This window comes from Molothrus ater, chromosome 16, assembly GCF_012460135.2.
Source record: "Molothrus ater isolate BHLD 08-10-18 breed brown headed cowbird chromosome 16, BPBGC_Mater_1.1, whole genome shotgun sequence".
In the NCBI taxonomy this organism is placed as follows: domain Eukaryota; kingdom Metazoa; phylum Chordata; class Aves; order Passeriformes; family Icteridae; genus Molothrus; species Molothrus ater.
In genome coordinates, this window is record NC_050493.2 from 13525562 (window position 1) to 13546897 (window position 21336).

A 21336-nucleotide genomic window follows, 5' to 3' on the forward strand; every position below is an offset into this window, starting at 1 on the left:
AACTTAGACAAGGTCATCTGAAAGTTGGTTGCAGAGAGGCTTGGATGGCCCAAAAGAGCTGGAGTCCAGTCACCATCTTTGCCCAGTTTCAGGAGAAATCTCAGCAGAGATGATTCCTTAGGCACTTGATTGACCTCTGAAGCTGGATAAAATCCACTTACACAGAGATCAGGCTTATCCTGCCAAGAAGCATTCCTGGTTACTTTGGAGGAATTAGTTCCTCAAAGAAGGTAAGCAAAGGGACTCATTTTTCATTATCAATTACATTTATGCTGGGGCTTTACCAACATAGTTTCTCTTTTTTTTTTTTTTTTTTTTGTGAGAAAATGATATTTTCTTTCTTCTTTTTTTAATTTATTTTTTACATTTCTAAAGTAAAAGACAGCTTTGCTGTCTTGCAAAGCCACAACACAGACCCATCCTGACTGAAGCAGCGGGTGAGGATGGAGATGTTAAAAATGAGTGAGCACTGCAAAAAGCATTAGTGATTTACATGCAAAAGCAAACTTTACCTATATTGTATTTATGTCTCTAGACCGTTTTTTTTTTTCCCTGGGAATATGTGAGTTCCCATCTCTTCAAAAGGAGGAGTTTGTTTTCTGTGGCAGTTCTTGGAACTGGAACATTAAGTCTGATGCCAACTGAAAAATTGATATGCAGAGGGTGCACCCTGCTGCTTTCCAGTTACTTGAATTCTTACCCTGGAGCCCTGGCTGCCTGTGCTTTTCTGGGAAACAAATAATCACATCAAACCTAAGGGATTTGTTTGAAGACAGATTTGAGCATTCAAGAACCCTTTTGTTTAAATGAGGCCTCAGACAGAAACTGGAGATCCTTCATGTTTAAGTTGCTCTTTGAGCAATGGAACAAAGTACAGTTTCCTAGGCTCCTCTGCCCCATTTCCTTTCCCTTCCTTTCCACAATAACCTCTGTCTCCTCTGGCTTTCCTGAGGACCTGGTGATGCTGACAGCTGCCCTGTCCCCAGCCCTCCCACACCATCCACCTCCTGTGTCCCACAGGCTGCATGCCAATGCATGCACTGGCTGGCCAGTTCTGATCACCCAGAACACTTCAAACACTGTAGGGAACTGCTGAGCACATTCTTGTTTCTTTTTGGAAGGAGGGCGGGATTCCAGATCTTCTCCCCCTATCCCTCTAGGTTTTATTACAGAAACTACAGGAACTCAACCTGCAGATTTAAAAGAGAAGGAGATAGACAAGGTGAGTGTGTAAATTTTCTTACCCTAAGAAATAAGGTTAACAGGGAAATGTAGCAGCAATTTAAGTGACAACAACTAAACTTGAAATACAAACCCCAAGAGAAGGGCTCTCTGTCTTCTGCTCTGCATTGTGAGTTTAGGTGAGCTTCTCTCTTGCAGCATTTTAATTTTTCATTTAACCTAAGAGGACAAGCAGGATGAAGTTACAAATTACTCCAGCTATAATTAACTTGCAGTGTATGCAGAGCTAATCCTTGCGTTGGCAGCACGGATACAGGCAGGAAAGCCTTTCTCAGACCAGGTCCTCTGTGCCAACAGTTCTGGTCAATGATTATCCTTGCAAAAAGCCTGTGACATACTCCCCCAGTCACCTGTTTACATCCCAAAGCTTCTCAAGTTCTGCTATTTCAAGCTTAACTCTTGTGACCCTACTCAATGATATTCAATCCAAGTCTCTTTACCATATCCTGCAAGGCAAACAGCTTCAGGTCAGTTTTAGTAAGCAGTGCTATGTCATGCCTGTGGTCAATGACTCTAAGTATGCCCACGCCCATATGTTTCCTAAATTTGGATGTCTGTGATAGCAAACACCAAGGCCTGGGTGGGCAGTCCTGTTTCACTAAAGAAGAATTTGGGGCATTTTTGCTCTTTGAGCATTCTCTTTCACCTTCTGAGCATTTCCTGGATGAATTCAGATTTACTAGAAGATATCAGCTAAGCAGATGAGCAAACCAATTGTGACTCCTGCAAAATGTTTCTAAGAGGTGGATGAGTCAGATAACAGATCCACAGAGCAGAAGATATCCACCCCCTACAGCAGCAAACTGTCAAAGCTTACAGACAGTATGAAAACAGATCATGTATGGAGTAATATTTCTCCTAAATACTCCACCAGACCCAGTGGTTTGTGGCTCAGGGACTTCCTGAAGCAGAGATGCTGTCTGTCTGTAACAGCCTAGACAGACTTTTCTTCCTGGTATTTCTTCAATAGGTTCTTGAACCCAAACATTTCAGTACTCACAGTGTCTTGTGGAAATAAGCTCCTCAGTCTATGAGTAAATTGTCCCTTTCTTTTTGATCCTGGCACTTTCCAGTCCACTTTCTTTCCTTTTCAGTCTTTGCCCACTCTCCATGCCAAGTTTTGTAAAGAAACTCTGAGACAGAGGGTGAGCAAGCCCCACTCACTCCTTAACTTCTGGTCTCCTTTGGAAAATGCTCTGATGTTTTATCCCAGGGGAACCAGTAACTATGTGACCAATTTTTATCCCAGTACACTCACACACATAAGCATCATCTTTGAAAGTTCCCTCCCAGCAGCACTTCTGTATTGCAAAAGGTACAGGATTACTCCTGCAAAAACAAATTATCAGCAGCAGCTCAACTGCATCCTAATTTGCACAGTTTTTGATCTGTTATGAGTCACTGGAGGAGCTTATCTGAACTGCTGCTGTCTGCTGGCATGCTGACATTGCACAGGATGCAGACAAATGGTGATTCCTCAGTGTATTACCCTGACCTCAGCTTTGCACCCCATTTATGCCTGTTTCTGCTCTTACTGCTCCAGGCCATCCATGTCAAAGGTGAGGTGTTGCTCAGTCCAGAGGGCACAGACACAGAGAAGGTTGTGACCCTCCTCCAGCTCAGGGACCTGGTTTAAGCACAGCTCTGCACATCACTGTACTGGTACAGTGGAGAGGAAACTCTTCTGAAGGAGAGGCAAGAATAAGTGGTTAGGGGCAAGGAGCCAGAGGAATTTCTTTAATTGGCTTTTTCCCTGCATCCAGCACATTCTGAGCACTGTCAGCAGAGGGGCAGAGCTGGAGACGGCTAACAGCTCTCAGGCTTGCAATGCTCTGACTGGACAGACATTTACATATTTCTCCACAAATCCCTCCAACACTCCCATGTATACCCTTTCTCTGTTCTGACTACTTATAAGCATGATTGCATCTTGATCTAGAAAATACTGAATGAATTGTCTTTAACCCCTTCAGAACAGGAAACTAGCATGTTTTAAAAAGTTTGGCTGATTGTTGGTACAGCTCCATCTCACCCTTCCTCACTTCCTGCTGGTTTAACTGAGCCTTTGGTCTCACTCTCTGGCTTCCCATTGCTCCTGTGCAGTTAGGAGAGGCTCCCATGCATAGCTGTCCTATGTAAGCTGTCAGTCCCACAGACGTAGGGAGCAGAGCCCAGCAGCCCAGCAGTTTGCCCTGCTCACTTGGGTTTTTAGCTTTTGTTCTTTTTTAATGGTTTGGGTTGGAAGGAACCTTAAAGATCATTCAGTTCCACCTCTGCCATGGGCAGGAACAACTTACACTACCCCAGGCTGCTCCAAGTCCTGTCCAGCCTGGCCTTGGACATTTCCAGGGACAGGACAGCCACAGCTTCTCTGGGCAACCTGTGCCAGGGCCTACCACCCTCACAGGGAAGAAATTCTTCCTAATATCTAACCTATTTGTTTCTCTGCATTGAGCAATCCTGTGAAGCCAACCATTTCTGTCTTGTCAGAGGACAAAAAAGTCTTTTACACAAAGCAAACAAACAAATAAGACTGAGTAGAATCCATTAATAGGTTACTGAACAGGACTTGCTTGCCCTCTCTGGTCCAGAGCTGAGGCTCACAGAAGCTGTGTTGCTTTACTGAGTTTTCCCATTGCTTGCAGTGCACATGGAAGAATTCCCTGCATCCTGAGTGCAAAGCAGGTGGACCAGAACCTACCATGGATATCCCCAAATTTAGGATAATACACACACATCTGCTTACATAACGAATTGAATGGGCTTGGTTTACAGACCTGGACATTTGATCTGTGGCTCAGCTTGGGTGTGGGAGACACCAAAGTAGCTACAAGCACCTCTCCCTCCTAGCACCGGGTTTTGGAGTGCTGCATGTACCTCAGACACTGGTTGGAAATAGCTCTGGATAAGACACACTGGCAGTTGTGGATAAGTAGAAGCAGCAGCCAAGACTGGATGTCAGGAGAGGCCAGGAGGGGATGTCATAAAAACCCTGTGCTGCTTGGAGCGCTTTCATCCACGGGAATTCTTCAAGAGTTGGCTCATGAAGAGTTGCAGCTGTCCCGTGCTGCTGGCAAGAGCAGCGTGGCCACGTGAAGTGTCCAGGCGATGGCGGGTGGGGAATTCCGCGTCTCTTCCTAACGGGACAGAGCAGGCTTTCAGCAGACACTGCTGAGCTTCATTTGGCACCTTACAAAGAGAAAACTTGAAAATCTGCCCCTACTGCTTTGTCCTGCTTCCATGCTGCTCTGCTGTGCTGGCTGTAAAAGGATGATAAGTCAGGGCTCTGCACAGCCTGGGAGCTGTAGGGAACCACTCTGCAAACAGTTCTTGCTCCAAGGAAAGCCTGGCGCGCTCTGTGCAGCCATTGTGCCACAGAGCCCAGGGTCTCGACCAGCCAGATTTTCTAACCACAGATTCCAAGTCATTCCTCTCACATTAAAAAGTTTTTGCCCCACAGGGAGGGGAACTTTAATCTTCTCAAACAGATCTGCTTTTACAGGAGGCTATTTTAGGCATTGATTCTGTAACAGTGAAGTTATTGGACAAATGAAGAACATGGCATATGCTGTCGCTTGGAGCAATTTGCATTCCTCAGGTGCTAAAAGCTTTAAATACTTCCTTTGGGCATGAAATAGATCTGCTGCCAAAGAAGCCAGCATCCTGAGAGTGCCTGTCCCACAGACTCCCACAGGGGAAATGTCTGCAGAGCTGAACTAGTCTGACCCCAGGAAATCCTCCCCACAGCTCTTGTTATTGCTCAGTTTCTCCTTTAAGTTTCATAATTCGCTGAAAGATCGGTCTGATGTTTGGTTATCTTCCTTTTCACGCACTTTCCAGGTCTTCCTCTTTTATATTAATACCACATTACAGCTGGGATGTGAACCATGCAAGTCAGGAAGTCCGAGATGCTCTTTCAAAGCCACTCAGTCAACATTGTTAATCATTTTTAAATGATTGTTTTCTTTGCTAATACACAAACGGCTCACTTCAGACTGGAGCTAAACACATCTGTGCAGCCAGCAGGTAACCTCCCTCCAGGAGTTTCTCACTCTTGTAAGCTTATTTTTATCTATTTTAACTACAACATCATAGAGATCTCTAGTATCAATACCTTTAAGATTTATTCATGTTTCCTTCCCTTTTTGGTTTTTGGTTTTTTTTACACCATTACAGTAGCAGTGCTATCATGCTTTACAATGATTTAAGGGCTTTTTAGTGCATTCCTGAAGTTGCTTTGGGTTCCAAAGTATATCAGCTGCTTTTTCATGGTCAAAAAGAATGAATATTGTGTAACAGACTCTGTGTTTGCTCCACTCATGGTTTGTTTGGGTATTTTTTTACACCTTCTTATTAAACTGGAATAGTAACATTTGGAAATTCTGGGCTCTGTTCATGGTTTCCAGGAATGTCAGAGTTTTTCCTCTGGCCTGCTCACATTTGAGCATGACTCCATACTTAAATTAACTGGTTCTTATTTCTGCCTTCATAAGAACCTTTAGCTACTCATACTCCTGGCTGCACATCCAAAGCTGTCAATATCCCCTAAAATTATAGTCAGCAATTTATCCTTCTTTCCAAATTCACAAAAGGGGTAGACAGTAAATACCTATTCTCTGTATCACTGGATCCTAGCTGGTGCTATCCTGGTATGAGTATTTTATTACAAAAATGGGAATAAATCCACTTGGATTCATCAGACTTTTTCTCATACCCTTTCTGCAAGCACTTGTTTATGAATCAATCGCCCAGAGCTTCATGTCCTCAGAACGTTGTGAGGAAAAATCGTATTTTGCCCCTATTTTTACCATATGCTCCATCTGGATAAAAGCTGAAGCCAAGATTTTTTTCTGCAGGCCAGATACTTGTTATTTGGGGAACTGAGGGAGTAATTAATGTAGCTTTCTGTAAAGCCAGCTTGTGACCATGCATGTTCATCAGAATGCATGCTCATGCCTTTTTGGAGTAGAACCACTAAATCATTTGGGTTGGAAGGAACCTTAAAGATCATTCAGTTCCACCCCCTGAATAGGCAGGGACACCTCCCGTTATTCCAGGTCCTGTCCAACCTGGCCTTGGACACTTCCAGGGATGGGGCAGCCACAGCTACTCTGGGCACCCTGTGCCAGGGCCTCTTCACCCTCACAGGGAAGAATTCCTTCCCAATATCCCCTCAGTCAGATTGAAGCCGTTCCCCCTTCTCCTGTCACTCCAGACCCTTATCCAAAGTCTCTCTCCAGCTCTCTTGAAGGCCCTTTAGCCACTGGAAGGGGCTCTGAGGTCTCCACACGCCTTCTCTAACCCAGGCCGAACACTCTCAACTCTCAGCCTTCGTATTGATGAACTAACGATTAACACGAAAAACCGAGGAGTGGACGCTGAAACCAGCGAGAGTTCAAACGCTGTTTTACAGAGGGTCTGTGCCCCAGAAAGCAACACCCACGAGGAGACACCCGTGAGGAAGAAGCATCCGTACACCGGAGCCGGCTCTTCCCCCTCACGGCCGCGCCTCTGCGCCCGCCCCGCCCCGGCCCGCCCCTCACGGCAGCTGCGGGGCTTCCGCGGGGCCGCGGCAGGGGCTGCGCGCGCCCCGCCCGCGGCGGGAACGGGCCCGGCAGGTGCGTGAGGGGGAGCCGGGAACGGCCGGGAACGGCCGGGAAATGGCCACGAATAGCCGGGAACAGCCGGGGCGGGCGGAGGAGGGAGCTCGGGTTCCCGGGGTTCGGCCACGGCCACGGCGCCGGCAGCGCCCGAACAGGCCCGGCCGGCCTTGCCCGGCACTGCTGGGCGCGCCTCCCGCTGCAGCCCCGGATTCCGCTCCAAATCACGAATGTACTCAACCAATATGAAATTCTGCTGAGAAGGCTTTTTTTATTATTATTTTTCTAGTTTTCCGTCATTGCTCGTTGTTGCCTCCTTTATTCTGTACAGAAGGATGAGTTAGGTTTCATCCCAAAAAAGCTCAAGATGCTCGGTAGGGACTATGAGCAAGGACTTGAATTGCAGGGAAATAAGATCCCCAGCACTTAGTAAGGTGAATAAAAGCATCCTTTTTGGCTTATTTTTGCAGTATTAGGGTTGCACGTGCTGTCAGAATCTGTCTGGAGAAATTGCCTATATTTATGGTTATATTAGCTCATGCCTGCACTCATTTTTCAGTGTGGTTTTCTTTTTTTTTCCTGCTTCTGACACTGTTTTCCAGAAAACTATACATTATTATCTTATTTCTGGTAACTAATAGGGTAGACTAGACAGGAAAGGCAGAGAGACATCATTCATGCTGAGAACTCATTGAAGGATCTGCCTTAAAATGTCTGTTTAAGAGGTTATGGAACAAAAAAGACAGGAATAACTGGCAGGAATAAGTTGCTAAACTGGCAGAAACAGGCAGGAATAAACTACCAAACCAGATGCAGCCCCCAAGGACAATGTTGCTAGTGATGGTTTCAGCAGCAAATGTGTCACTAATTTTTAAAGAGGGTTCCAGGGGAAATCCAAGCACTGCAGACCTGGAAGTTTGACCACCACCAAGTGAATTAATAGCAAATGTAGCAAAGTAGGATTATTGGAGAGCTGCATAAGTATCATGGGGGGGAAAATCAATGTGGCTTAAAAGTCATGCCTTAAAAGAATGCTGGAATTTTCTTAGACCCAGGTCTAAGTAAGCATGTTGAGTTCTGGCTCACAGTCTGTAGTCAGATTTCAGGAAGGTTTTAAACAGGAGCCCTTTACCTGGACATAATAAGGGAGTTCCCCTGTCACAAATACACAGCTGTTGCAAAGATAGCAAAGAGGATGTGACTAAATGGGCAGCTCTCCTGGTGGCTGGAGGTCACCGTTGGGGTGCTGTGGGGATGGTTTGTAGATGACATGGAAAATCAGTGTTTCCAGCTGGCTTTGCCTTATTGAAGGTGGTGAAGAGGGCTGATGGTGGTCAAGTGCAGGTGTAAACTGATTTATATGGGTGGGGAGCAGTGCAAATTCCCCACACAAAATGAGGGAGTTTTTGGAGCACTATTAACTGATTCTGTGAACTTTTCTTTCTTGGTCAAATCTCCCTTTGGCTGGTGTTACAGGGGTTCAGGGAAGACTTTGCCTGGATCAGAAGGGTCCAGTCCAGAGACATGGAGGATGTGTGGAGGAGCCCTGGATGTTTATTCTGTTCTTCCCCAGGCTCCTGCTCTTGACCTGGGCTGGAGAGCAGGATAGAGGGAGAGGTATCCTTTGGTCTGACCTAGCATCTGTTCCCACTGCAAATCTGTACAACTGGGAATTGCTGTGAGGAATTCTCCAGAACTGGCAGTGTTTTATGTACTCTTCATTATTCTGGCAGAAAAATTGATGTACCTGAGGAGGGTTGTGCGGGTATCTGGACCTGGGAGCCAAAAGTACAAATGCAAATTGCCAGTGGGATATATATATATATATGTATTTTTCCCTCCTTCTTTTCATGAAAACTCATTAAATACCTAAGGAAATGCCTGCAAATGCAGTCTTGTTAGAAGGATTGAAGAATCCTCTGTAGACTCTCTTGTGCCTTGAGTACAGGGTGTATCTGCTGCTGAGCTGGGTTCTGCACAGATTTGCAATGTCTCTCCAATTCTGCCTTGCAGGCTTCTGAACCACTTGCCTGAGATTAGCCCAGCAGCCCTGAACACTCCAGACACTTGTGCTGATTCTGCTCTTGATCCTCTTTTTCTGACTTCCATACCCCTTTTTTTTTGGTATGTTTTTACCAGATGTGTTTAACAGCTTGTATTTCATTTGGTTACAACAGGATTAGTAAAAAGTGATTAAACCCATGGCTCATTATTTGAGGCCCAGGAGTAGGATTTGTTTATTATACAAGCAGGAAAATCTAGATAGAAATGAAGAGCTGCAGAATTTGTCTGTGGATTTACAGAAGAGGTTGAGCCTCTTGCTTTCCAAATGCACAGGGCTTGGATCCATGGTATGTGTTGCCTTCTACAGTGTGATTTTTCTTGGGCAAGAAGAGATTTGTATTTGCAAGCAACATCCTTTCCAGACAGTGTAGATAGGCTTTGAGACACAGAGCTTTGTGTTTCAGATCTTGCTATGAGCAAGCAGGGCCACAGAGCATTAGGAATGTGGGGGTTTTTTTCTGGGTTTCTCAGCTGCTGTTGCAGCCCTTCACTGTGCACTCGTGTTTCTGTCCTGACCCATTTCTCCTGGCTACAAGGCAATTTCCTGCTGCTGTTTCCATTGGAGATGCTGGGATGTGTCAAGGATCAGCCCAGAGCAGTGAAGTTGCAGTGCCCTGAGGCTGCTGCTGTAACGTGTCAGTGAGAGCAGCTTTGGGAATGATTTAATTGGAAGTGCAGCAGGTGCCAGGCAGCTCAGATCCTGTTTCTGATGTCGCATTCCATAAGAGCACAAATTACCCGAGGAGTTCATGCTCCACTCGAGTCAGCCATGTTTGCAGCAGGTCTTTCTGTGTGGCTGATGAGCTGGAAGCTCCAGTTAATACTGTCAGGGAAGTCTGGAGCTATTGTCCTCAGCGGGAAGTACTGCCTTGAGTGTTCTAGAGGGTCAGGCTGAAATGGTGAGGTATTGCTCCTCTGCCCCTTCCTTCCTGCAGCTCTTTCTCCTGGACAGGACTCACTTGCCCAGGCCACCAGACAGTTCTGTCTGAGGCAGGCTGGTGAGTTCTGACAAATTTTTTAAGAATTCCTGCCAGCTAAAAGCCACAGTTCAGAGCAGAGTACCTGGCAGGCAGCTGTGGCAAGTCTCTGACACCACTGAATTATTGTAATAGAGAATTAGATGTTCAGAAAAAAATGAAACCATCCTACCTCTCTGCCAGTCATGCCAATGTGATTTGATTTTTTTTCCTACCTATTTTTATATGTTTGTGTCTGGATTCTTCTGAAGTGAAACATAACACTGTTGGGGAATTGGCACTGGTGGTTCAGATTGTAGCAATGCTGAATTTCACTGTAGTGAAAATAAACTGTTGCTGGTGGAACTTCATTGTGAGAATCATCAGACCAAGATAAAGATTGCTTTTAATATTGAAAGTTTTTGTAGTAATTTTTAAATGCTGATGATCTGATGGAAAATGAGTGGCAACAGTTAATTACTTATGTATATACTTGCTTGCAGGTTCAGCTATAGGATTCTGTCTCCATTTCTAAGTCTGTATGATACTGGACCCTTACATCTACATGGGGTCCAGTTTAGAATTGGTGTCTTTGCATTCTCTTGTAAAAGTCCTTTTTTTGAGGCTGACACTTGCCAAATTTAGTGCCAATGGGGGCATTTTAAAAGTTTGGTTTCAGCTTTCTTTGTATTCAGTGTAGGAAAAGTTTATTCCCCACTGACTAACAAAGGCTTAAGAGCATCTCCAGCACTGCCCATCTGGGAAATGGGCTTTTTCTGGACCAAGAGAAAACTGCAAATTATTCTGGAGTTTGATCTAATGGTGCACTCTTGGTATCAGATCTCCAGAATCTCTTGGCCTGTTTCAAAGCACTTTATCCAGTGAATAAATGCTTGTACCTGTTCAGCAGGTGTAAGGACTGCAGCACTGAAAAGGCAACACCAGCTTTGTGGAGCTCACATGGAAAGTGGTGACAGAGCAGGAGAACAATTGCACAGTTGTGATGTAGCTGCCTCAGGTCCTTGCTGTTGGCTGGAGCAATAGGTTGAATCTTTCTGGTAAGTTGAATCATTCTGGGGAGATTCTTACACAAGCACTTGTACAGCATGATAAATAAGTTTGTGACTGTGAATAGGGCATCTCTAAATTTCCTGTGGAGGTTTAGATTCTGATCCAGTTACATTACCTTTGAAAATGATTGATATACAGCTTCTGTGGGCTTTCTGAGGCAGCACAGTTTTTGAAGTGCTTGTTTTCTGTTCTTTCTGTCTGCTTAAAAGATTTTGTTAGCTTTAGGTAAAAAGTACAAAGTACTGGTTCATCTTTGCTTTTACTTTCTGAATTTTCTAACTTAACAGCAAACTTATTTCCAATGCTTAGTGGAGCAGAGTTGCTTTTATCTGCAGTCCTTAAAAGATAAATACTCAAACTGCTGGTTTCTGTTTGCTCATCAGGAGAGCCCAGTATTTGCCCAGCCTGGTGCAAACACAGCTAAATCTGTCACCTGCTGCTGCAGTTTGCATAGGTTGTCCATGTAGTCATGTCTTTCAGATTCATTGTTGTGCAGGGATGTGTAAAAACAGAAGTTTATGGAAATGAGTTGCTTTTAAATAAGCTTTATAATCCTAATGATACTTATATCCATTTTCTAGAACTATGCCAAGAAAAAGAAAGCTGTTGTCTCAATTAAGTGCTCTTCAGAACACCAGCAGCTTCCCTCAGATCAATGCTGTGGAGCAGCTGAACGCTACACCTGGCGCAGATCCTTCTCCAAAAAGCAGCAAATATTTTGTGATAGAGAAAAAAAATTCTCCTCAGCTGCAAGAAGATTTTTTCAACCAGCCCTGTGTTAGTCTGGCCAAGTCCTTTCTGGGACAGGTAAGGCATGAGCACTGGGATTCTTGCACTGGATTATGTGCTAGCTGATAACTTAGTGTGAAAGGATGAAATTCTTTTTTGCCATTTGACTCCTAGGCTTGGCTATTTTAGGAATACAGCTCTCATTCCTTCTCTTGCTAAGTGCAGTGGAATTTAAAGACCAGTAGCTGAATCTATTCTAGATGAAGTCAGAGGAGTAATTTTTCAGATTTAGTCTGTCACATTTTTAATTGGGGTTTTTTTGGTGGAGTTTTCCTTCCTTTTTTCTGTTTACTAAAATGTGCTTAGCTACTTGTGGTTTGAAGGCTGTTTCAGGCCCATTATCTTCCTTTCAGCAATTGCTTTACTTGTTTTTGTTTCTTGCTTAGCCCAGTGGAAAGCAATGCTCACAGTCAGCAACATCTTCTTTGCCTCCATTTTACTGTCTTGTTATGCTAAGGATTGCACAGTCCCACAGTTAGGCTCTTTTCATGCCAAATATTGCAATTCCTGTCTTTTGTTTCTGAGTTTCCAAGTCATCACCTGTTCATGCAAGGACTTCTCCCTTAGCCCATTGCATAAACTTTGAGGAGTCTTTGGACCTTGTTGAAAGCCTTTGGAAATCAGAGTGGTGGAGATTGACTCTCCTGCTTAGTGAGTCCTTCAGAAACTCTGGCTGTTTCCAGGGGAGGGAGTTCCCTTAGTGTTTTCCCTATAAAAAGTTCCAGTCCTGGACCTCCTAAACTCAACTGCAGAATGTGTGTTCAGTTTCACTGCTATGCTCTTATCTTCTCTTTATACCTTTATTGTCTGCAGGGTGAGCAGACTCTCTGGATTCTCATGGCTTTAGATAACTTCAGGAATTTGTTCCACAAACTGTTGGTTTTGGCCTGTTTTGCTGCATCCAGCCTTTTTTTATTTTCTAAGGATATCTTGCTTGTAAGTGCTCTTTGCTCTGCCTTTTAGCCCTGCTGGGTTTCTTTCTGGCGTGCCTTCACCTCTCTGTGATACTCCACATGTGTTGCTATCTTTGCAGACATCCTGCTAGAGGCTTGCCTTTCAGGCCTTAACCTTTGGCTGCCTCTAAAGTTCTTCCCAACAAGCTCCCTCACTTTACATAGTTTCCTCTTTGTGCTGGGGGGCAAGACTCTGGTAGATTATTTTTGGACTTTGATGCTTGTGAAAAGACCCTGAACTTTATCCTTCATGGTCATGATACTGGGTTGTTTTTCAGGAATAAGTCTTTGGAAAAGACTTTGTGTTTTGCTCCAGAGCTGAGAACTGAGTCTTTTCTCATGAGCTTCCTGATTCCTTGCTCTGCATAAAATTTGATGGTGTCTAAGCAAACATTGCACATGTCCTGCTCTATCTGAGGATGCCTGAAGTCTCCCATTACTGATACATTTTTGTTGTCTTAATGGCTCCATCACCCTCATGCATTCAGTTACTTTGGGCAGATGATTTTTGAGTCCTAATTCTGTATTTTTCCTATTCAGGCCTAGTATTCCAAACTACATGATTTTTATCCTAATTTTACATTTTCTTTGAAGTATAACCTCCAGTTTCCCAGCCTATGACCCAGCCTATTCTCTTATAAATGACCTCCAGTTTCCCAGCCTATGACCCAGCCTATTCTCTTATAAAGGTAATTTAGTTTTTCCTTCATTATTTTCATTCTACCAAATTTTGGAGGAATCTGGTATATTAATCTTGCTTATCTTCATGATACCTGAGTTCTTGGAACCAAAAAAGGTACATGCAGTGAATGGCCTTTCAGAGGGAACTGCCATAACATCAACATAACATCCTCAGTGAGAAAAATAATCTTTATGAAATGGCTCATTGTGAGAATGTGTTCAGAATTATCACCATTTTTAAACTTTTTTATTCCACAGAATATTTGGTGTGTCTGAAGACAGCGAAATGCCTGGATGCTTTCAAACCCATAACCTAACCATTGCATTTCATCATACTGAGGGAGAAATGCAGCCACATGGGTCTGGTTTTGGGGTGTTCCCAGGCACTTGCTGAACACCAGTGGTTTTTTTTTTCCATAAAAAATAATAAACATATTATTTTCAACAATTTGACAAGTGCTGTAGGGAAACTGTGGTATACTGGAGCTGCAGCTTTGGAAACCAACTCCTGGAGCTTCCATTATGGATCAGATCAATATCTGCATTAGCAATCCAGCACAAACATCTGTTAGGAATTAAGCTTTGTTTTCTGAAGGTCATTTTTGAACAGCTGCATAATTAAAGTGTTATAATTAAACTGATTGCTGGTGCCCAAACGAGACTGTGCTGCAGTATTTCATACACGTTAAGTAAAGCACAAAGTTTAGAAATCAGGTCAAACCACAAATTCCTTTGTACAAAGTTTAGTGGTTGTTTTATTTTCAAAGAGAATCTTTTGACTGTCATGTTTTGTTTCCCCTGCATCTGCTTTGTTTTATTTAAGGAGGTACCAGCAGCAAGAACACACTGTAATAACAAAGATCTGTTGTTGTCTGCCTGAAGCCAATTCCCATCTCTCCTGCACTGCCCTTCTCTGTGGTGCAGAAAATACTGAAATGGCATTGATGCCCTCTCTAGAGCTGATTATCTCTGTGATTTGGGACTGGGACTTGTTTGAAACATCTCTAGGGAGGGAAACTGTCTAATCATAGCAGTTGTTTAATTGTGCCACTGTCATATTTCTTCTGATCTAAGGATTATACAGTCATGATGCTTCAAGGTTGATATCAGCAGTGATTTTTGCCTTAAACCTGATGGATTGGACTTACAGAAAATAACCACAAAAGCACCTCCATGGGTATATGTAGGATCCTAAATTGGTTCTGTTTCATACTGCCTCATCTAGACACTCCAGGCCTTTTGTGGGGTGAAGGACAGGTGGGAACTCCTTGTACAGGGCTCTGGAAGCTGAAAAAGTTGGAGTTAGCTAATAGCCTGCTCACTGGAGAGGATTTACTACCATCAGGTCCTTTCTTTCCAACTTCTCTGTTTCCACAGCTCTTGCTGTGGTTATTTTGTACTGAGGGCTGGTAACTGATGCACTCTGACCTCTCTTTCAGATTTTAGTTCGCAAACTTCCTGATGGCAGAGAGCTCTGGGGCAGGATTGTTGAAACAGAAGCTTATCTGGGTGGGGAAGATGAAGCTTCCCACTCGAAAGGTGGGAAGCAAACCCAACGGAACGCAGCGATGTTCATGAAACCAGGAACTCTGTACGTGTACCAGATCTATGGGATTTATTTCTGCATGAATGTTTCCAGCCAAGGTAAGCTGAGGCTGAAAGAGATGGAATGCCAGCAGGATGGGGCTGACATTTCAAGCTACAGGGGTGCTGCAGGTCACCTGTGGGCTCTCTGATTTGCTGTCACCATCCTCCCTTGGGACCTGGCCTTTGCCACTGTGACCAGAGTGTACTTGTGGACAGCACAGCAGGCAGGGCCCATCTCCAGCTGCCCCATTTGTCCCAGCTGGGAGCTGTGGGAGCTGTTCAGGCACACAAAGATTGAGAAATGAGGGAGAATCTGCATAGGATGGAGCTTTCAGTTTCGATGACCTGGGCTGCTCCCTCAGTCATATCATACAGTGAACCTTGTTCCTCAAAAGTGGTGATGTAGAGAAAAATCCAGAGTCATTAATGATAGCCTAAATCTTGGTGTCTGTTTTCATGGCAGGAAACTCCTCTGTCTCCTGCCTTTATCTTCAGAGGCTGAATGAAGTGTTGGGGAAAACAAAAAGTCTGAGATGTCCTAAGCTTAAGCAAGGAGTCAGTGGGAGCATTTTAGCTGTCTAGCTGTATCTAAAAGCCAAAAAACCCACCCAAATCAAAATACCCAGACTGTTAGAGAATCTTCAGTCTTCTTTTATTATTCTCAAGAAAAAATAATCAAGCTCTAATTAAATTATTCTGTAATTGACTGAAACTGTCCTTCACATTTCAAGACTCTTAAGAAGCATTACTGAAAACTTCCTTCTTTTTTTCTGTCCTGTAAGAATGACAGCATTTGCCTTGCAATGAATCTCTTGTTTAATTAGACACCTTGAAATGGCAGCAAGTGTTTCCTAGGAAAAATCTCAAACCCAATTTATTTCTTTTTCACTATTTCAATGCTAAAGGTTAAAAAACTTGTGTATTCCTAAGTGGAAAGCAAATGTAACTGTGACCATGAATGCTCAGGTTTTGGCCTTTGGACAGAAGCCAAGCAGAAAAATGGTGCCACGTTAATGTGTGGGGGAAGAGCCTGACTTTGCAGCTGAGGGTCTGAGTCTGGTGGATGAACACATGTGAACTTCATTACAGTGGCTCTGCCACATCTGTTCAGATTATGAAAGCACATGGTTCATTTGTCAGGATGGGATTCTTGGTGATTAAAATATTAAGAGTCATACTTTTTATTAAAAAAAATGTTTAGCCTTTGAATTCTAGAAAGATTTCTTTGAAATACACACTTTGGGAAATTTTTCCTTATATATCTGGTTTTAGCTTTGTAGCAAAGCAGTTAAAGGGCTCCCTGTGATGATAGAACTCATTGCATTTTTTGTTACAAACTCCCTCCCCATGCTGTCCCACGGGAGTGACACCAGGCAGAGCTGTCACTGCCAGCTCTGTCAGAGCCCTGCAGTCAGTGCCATGGCTGTGCACGTTGTGCACCCCTGATGCAGCCACACAAACTGGAGCTGCCCCTTCTGTGTATTTGCCCAGTGCAGAAGTGTTGAAAGAGAGAATCTGGGGAGGAATCACACACGAGATGTTTTCTCTCCAGTTGTTTATTGTGCTGTGGTTTAGTCTGAGGGAAGGATTGAGGGAGTCATCTTCACATCTTCACAGAGCATTTCATTCTCTGGATATGGGATTTTCAAAACTTTGTTCGACTCTGGCTGTGAAAAAATACGAAGAAACCCTGGCAAAAAAAAAAAACAAACAACCAAAAACCATCTCTTGTGGCATAGCTTGGTCCTTCTGAAGACAAACAGCTCCAAGAGACAAGTGTATCCTCTGAAGCAGTGGAGCTGTGACTCTTTAGGGATCACTTGTTTTGATACACAACCTCAGAGCCTCTGACTCCAGGTGGAATAAACCTTCTCTGTTTATTGGTTTATGCTGAGGTTCAGGCTCCAGTATCATTCAGGGATGGGAAGATTGTGTCACCCACAGCCCTGTGTTCATAAAACCATAATGAGATGGGGGGGATCCACTATTCTTTGTCAGTGAGGAAGGGGAAATCTTCATGCACATCAATGACATAAAGCTTCATTGTGGGGAATTTTACTGTGAGAGGTCTTCCCATCACTGAAATACTGCAACTGCCTGAAGCCACAGCAGGCATCACTACATTTGGAGAAATCATGGGTGGTAGAGGAGAAGAGCTTATAGAAAACATACAGCCAGAGTCCTTTACTGTGCATGAATCCTACAGTATATCCTGAGCAGCACAATAATCTCAGTGCTAGGAGCTTTCCCTAGAGTCCAGAGACATGTGGGGCTTCCCTTGCCTCAGGAAGAGGATAAATGCCAGTCATGCCTCTCTTTGACTTAGCTGTGATCTGTTTCTCTGGAATTTGCCAAGGTCTGTATTTTGCTGCCAGATCTGAAAGAATAGCTTGTAAAATCAAGAGCCTGGTGATGCTCAGCCCAGGGTCACACTGCAGGGACTTCTCCCTAACTTTCAGCTCCTAGACTAGGATTTTGGAGGAAGTATTGGGGAGCACTGAGGTGGGTGAGTGAATGGAGGAGAAAATTCTCTCCAGTGGCCAGGAGCTGTTTCCAAGCCTGGGAGCTGGAGCTGGAAGCTGCACTGTGGGGGTGTGGGACTCCACTGTCATGTTATGAATTCTAGCTGCTCAGGGAGAGAATTGGCCTCTGCAGTGTTGTTAGATCCCAGCTTTTAGCCCTGAATGCTGCTCATTATATGGAGTGACTCTTAGCAGGAGAGATAAATACTCAGCATCCCCAGCTGGCCCTGCTGCTGCTGGTGTGTGCACATTGGGCACATGCTGAACTCAGGTGACCCTTGAAAATGAACTGCTGCAGGCTGGAAGGGGGAAGAAGCCAAGCTGAAGCACTCTGCAGTTGACTCAGCCACTTTTTGGGAATTGAAATTAAATTTCTAATGTGGAGGTCTGCTCAGGAGGAACCAGAGGCATGAGGGGAAGAAGGCTCATCATGGTAACCCTGCACTCGTGTCCTGCCTGCTGTCTCCACCTCTTCCCAAGGCTGTTCTCTGGGCAGAGTGGGGTGTGTGTTGCACACAGCTAGAAAGAACCTGGAAACTTCCAGCTGGAAATGCAGAAAGAGCAGCCAGAGACAGAAATTGCCAGTACCCCCTGGCTGGGCTGTGCTGCTCAGGGAGCACCTGCAGATTTCCAAGTGTTCATCTCTCTTCATGTGAACTCCCAAGGACTCAGTTCAATTCTAGTGTGACCACAGTTTCCATTTGCAGTTGAGATGGGTGAAAGCAAGCAGTGTAATGAGAGATTGCTCAGAATCCTGCAAGTTGTTCCTGGCAAGGGAGGCAGCAACATGATGGGAAGGATGTTTCTTTGTGCATTGATAAAAAGCAGAATTAGGACATGGAACATGTTCTTAAAAATCTGAAATGACCTTTGAGCTCTAAATCACTGTTAGGCCAGGGAAGCAGCTTTTGGCTGCCAGATTAGCATCAGTCCCCCTCCTTGGAGAAGGGAGTGCCTGGGAACAGATTGCTGACAGCTGTTGGAATCCAGGCTGTTGACTTCACCGAGCTGCAGTCAGGGGTTCTGAGATGGTTCAGGGCAGCAGGCACACCTCAGAGAGCCAGGAACCAGGACCTCACTGGGAGCCCAGAGGGGTAATGTAGTTTGGGATTTGTACAAAAAACGAGAGGGATTCTATTTTGGGAAATCACATGTCCTTGGGGATCTGCCAGTGCCTACACAAAAAGCCTTTGCCAGGCATGAGTGTGGCTCCAGATGTTTGAGGCTGGAGAGGGAGAGGGGACTCTGGGGAGCAGCACTGTGCAGATGCTGGTGGGAGGAAAGCTGTGGGTGGCCAGCACAGGGGGAGCTGTGTGGGGCTGCACACAGGCCCTGTGCCAGTGCTCTCCTCACCCACCAGGGACAGGAGGAGACCTGGGCCCCTGCTGGCCACCAGGGAAACGTTTCTGTTCCACTTGGGCTGGAGATCCTTGTCTGACAGGGAATGTCTGCTCAGAGCTGCATCTTTGCTTTGCTGTCACCTGGCTGCAATAGCTGGGAGGGCAGGGGACCTAAGGCTTCTGACAGGGTGGCAAATCACATTTGAGAAAAGAATTTGTCAGTTTTGTTCAGTTTTTGTCATAGAAAGGTCTCTTCTGCTAAGTGCTGCTCCCAGGGCTGTGCATCCCACAGCCCTGTCCTGCCCCAGATTCCTGCCCTGGGAGATCTTCTGTGGCACATGTGTCCAGATCACACTCTGCTGGAGCTGTGCAGTGACCCAAGGCCGTGCTCATCCCAGCTCTGACACCTCCAGAGGGACTTTGGATTGGTACCTGGCTGCCTCAGCAGTGACTGCTCCCAGTGCCTGCAGCTCCTTCCCAGGTTTCTCTTCAAGCTGTCTCTTTCTCTGGCAGCATCCAGACTCATTCCTCCTTGCCTTTGTTAGCTGGAGTTCTTGTAATCAGAGTTTATTAGAAATCCACTGGCTTTGGGAGCAGAGCTTTGGATACCTCTGCCAAAACTGAACCAGATGTATATTTATTCCTGAACATCGTGCTGACATAAGAAAAAGTTCTTGCCCTCTGGCAAGCCTTGGAGCAGCAGCCAGACTTAGTTAGCAACATCAGGTGGAGCTGGGAAGAGCAAGTCAGCCCTGCAGAATGAAGGGCCCAGAGTTACAGGACACTGGAGATTTGGAGGAGGAAGGGAGTGCCCCTGGAGCAAAGGACAGGCCCATGGTTGGGTGCACCAGGCCATTCCCTCTTCCATCAGGCTGAGCCACGGGCTCAGAGCTGAAGTGCTGCTGGCAGTGGGCTGAAAGGTGAGACATTGCCAACAAAGAGCCCCATACTAACCCCAGCTCTTGTTGTGCACAGGAGAAGGGGCTGCAGTGCTGCTGCGTTCCCTGGAACCTCTGCAGGGCCTGGATGCCATGAGGGAGCTGCGCAGGGCCTCCAGGAAAGCACCCAGCAGGCTGCTCAAGGACTGGCAGCTCTGCAATGGGCCCTCCAAGCTCTGCCAGGCCTTTGGCATCGACAAGGCTTTTGACCAAAGGGACCTGACTCAGGATGCTGCCATCTGGATGGTGCCAGGACAGGACCCGCCGGGGGAGCAGGACGTGGTGGCCACCACCAGGATTGGCATTGGCAACAGGGGAGAGTGGGCACAGAAACCACTCAGGTTTTATTTACGAGGAAACAGATTTGTGAGTGTTGTAGACAAGAAAGTAGAGAGAGAGATGGCAGCAAAGGGACATTCCCCTGGCAGCTGACGAGTCTTGCAAGTGACCAGGGACCAGGACATGAGCTGTGCTCTGTACAATGGCCTCAAGCTGCATCATCTCAGATGGGGCCTGGGGGGTTTTTAACAATAAATGTATTTTGTCACAATGAATGGGGCAAGGTGGAGCTTTATTTGCAGGAGACTGGCGAGGGCCTCCCAGCCAGAACTGAGGCTGGTTTTGGACACTTTGGACACTGAAGGCCAATTTCTCCCTTGCCAACGGATCCAGGCTTAATTAAGGGAGGAGAAGGGTCACAGCTCTGGGCTGCTCCCATCACTTCAGCCCCCAGCAGAGGCCAGTGCTTGGCTGCTGCAGGGAAATAGTTTAAAAATTGGGTGGCAGCAGAGCAGACTGAAAGGATGGGAGCTGGGAGAGAAGGATGTAAAGGGAGGATCTTGCTGTTGTCTGCAGCTACCTCAGGGGAGGGCATAGAGAAGACAACCAGGCTGCTCTCAGACAGGATGAGAGGCAACAGGCACCAGCTGGAAAACAGGAAGTTCTCATTAGCTCTATGGAAAAAATTTTCCCCATGAGGGTGGTCAAACACTGGAACAGGGGCCCAGAGAAGCTGTGGGCCATTCACAGCTCCCCAGACAGGGTCCTGAGTGACCTGAGCTAACACCTTTCCTCTGAGCAGAGACCCCTTCCAACCTCTACCTATCTCTAATGCCCAGCTTGGAAAACAAGAATGGGTTTTTGTTCATTTTCCCAGCTGCTTTTGAAACCAGTTCAGAATTTATCACTGTGTGAACCCCCACTGCACTGCCCCACTGGTGCAGCAGCCTGGCTTGAGGTACAGAGAGGAAAAACCTCCAGGATTCAGGGCAGGACCTGCAGGACTGCAGCCACACTGGCTGGGTGACAGGGACACACCCTCCACCCCCACCTTAAGGTTCACATACAATAAAAAAGCTCAAGTTTATTTTTAAATACTCTTGTCCCCATCCCATGAAAGAATTGGGTTCAGCCCCTTCTGGGCAGCCTTTTTTCTGATTGCAGCAGCTCACCTTGATGCTCAGGTGCTGGGGCTGCTTTAGACAGGACCTACAGTGGTGTTGATCTGAGTTTTAGATCAGATATGGCTTTTTGTTCTTCCCTACCATCCCTGCAGCTGCAGGGCCAGACTCACTGAAGGGACCCAGAAGAAGC

The 21336-nt window shown here is 45.6% G+C and overlaps 1 protein-coding gene across 3 annotated transcripts; it reads left to right on the forward strand.

Moving 5' to 3' along the window:
- Nucleotides 1-1206: 1206 nt before the first annotated feature.
- Nucleotides 1207-20297, forward strand: MPG (N-methylpurine DNA glycosylase). 3 transcript variants are annotated; one of them, XM_036392259.2, is made up of 5 exons: nucleotides 1207-1222; nucleotides 10770-10920; nucleotides 11515-11740; nucleotides 14796-15000; nucleotides 19781-20297. In XM_036392259.2, exons 3-5 carry the CDS (start codon nucleotides 11519-11521, stop codon nucleotides 20173-20175), a joined length of 822 nt encoding a protein of 273 aa, XP_036248152.1. In that variant the 5' UTR covers nucleotides 1207-1222; nucleotides 10770-10920; nucleotides 11515-11518; the 3' UTR covers nucleotides 20176-20297. The 3 variants fall into 3 exon arrangements, with proteins under 3 accessions (XP_036248152.1, XP_036248150.1, XP_036248151.1); XM_036392257.2 differs by lacking the exon at nucleotides 1207-1222 and adding an exon at nucleotides 6789-6860 and having other exon boundaries at nucleotides 10773-10920; XM_036392258.2 differs by lacking the exon at nucleotides 1207-1222 and adding an exon at nucleotides 6833-6860.
- Nucleotides 20298-21336: the final 1039 nt, after the last annotated feature.

Excerpts from the sequence above, each read along its gene's own strand:
- MPG (XM_036392259.2), top strand. The coding sequence starts at position 11,519 with ATGCCAAGAAAAAGAAAGCTGTTGTCTCAATTAAGTGCTCTTCAGAAC. Across the intron at positions 11,741-14,795 it reads CCAAGTCCTTTCTGGGACAG|ATTTTAGTTCGCAAACTTCC; the intron begins GTAAGGCATGAG and ends CCTCTCTTTCAG. Across the intron at positions 15,001-19,780 it reads CATGAATGTTTCCAGCCAAG|GAGAAGGGGCTGCAGTGCTG; the intron begins GTAAGCTGAGGC and ends TGTTGTGCACAG.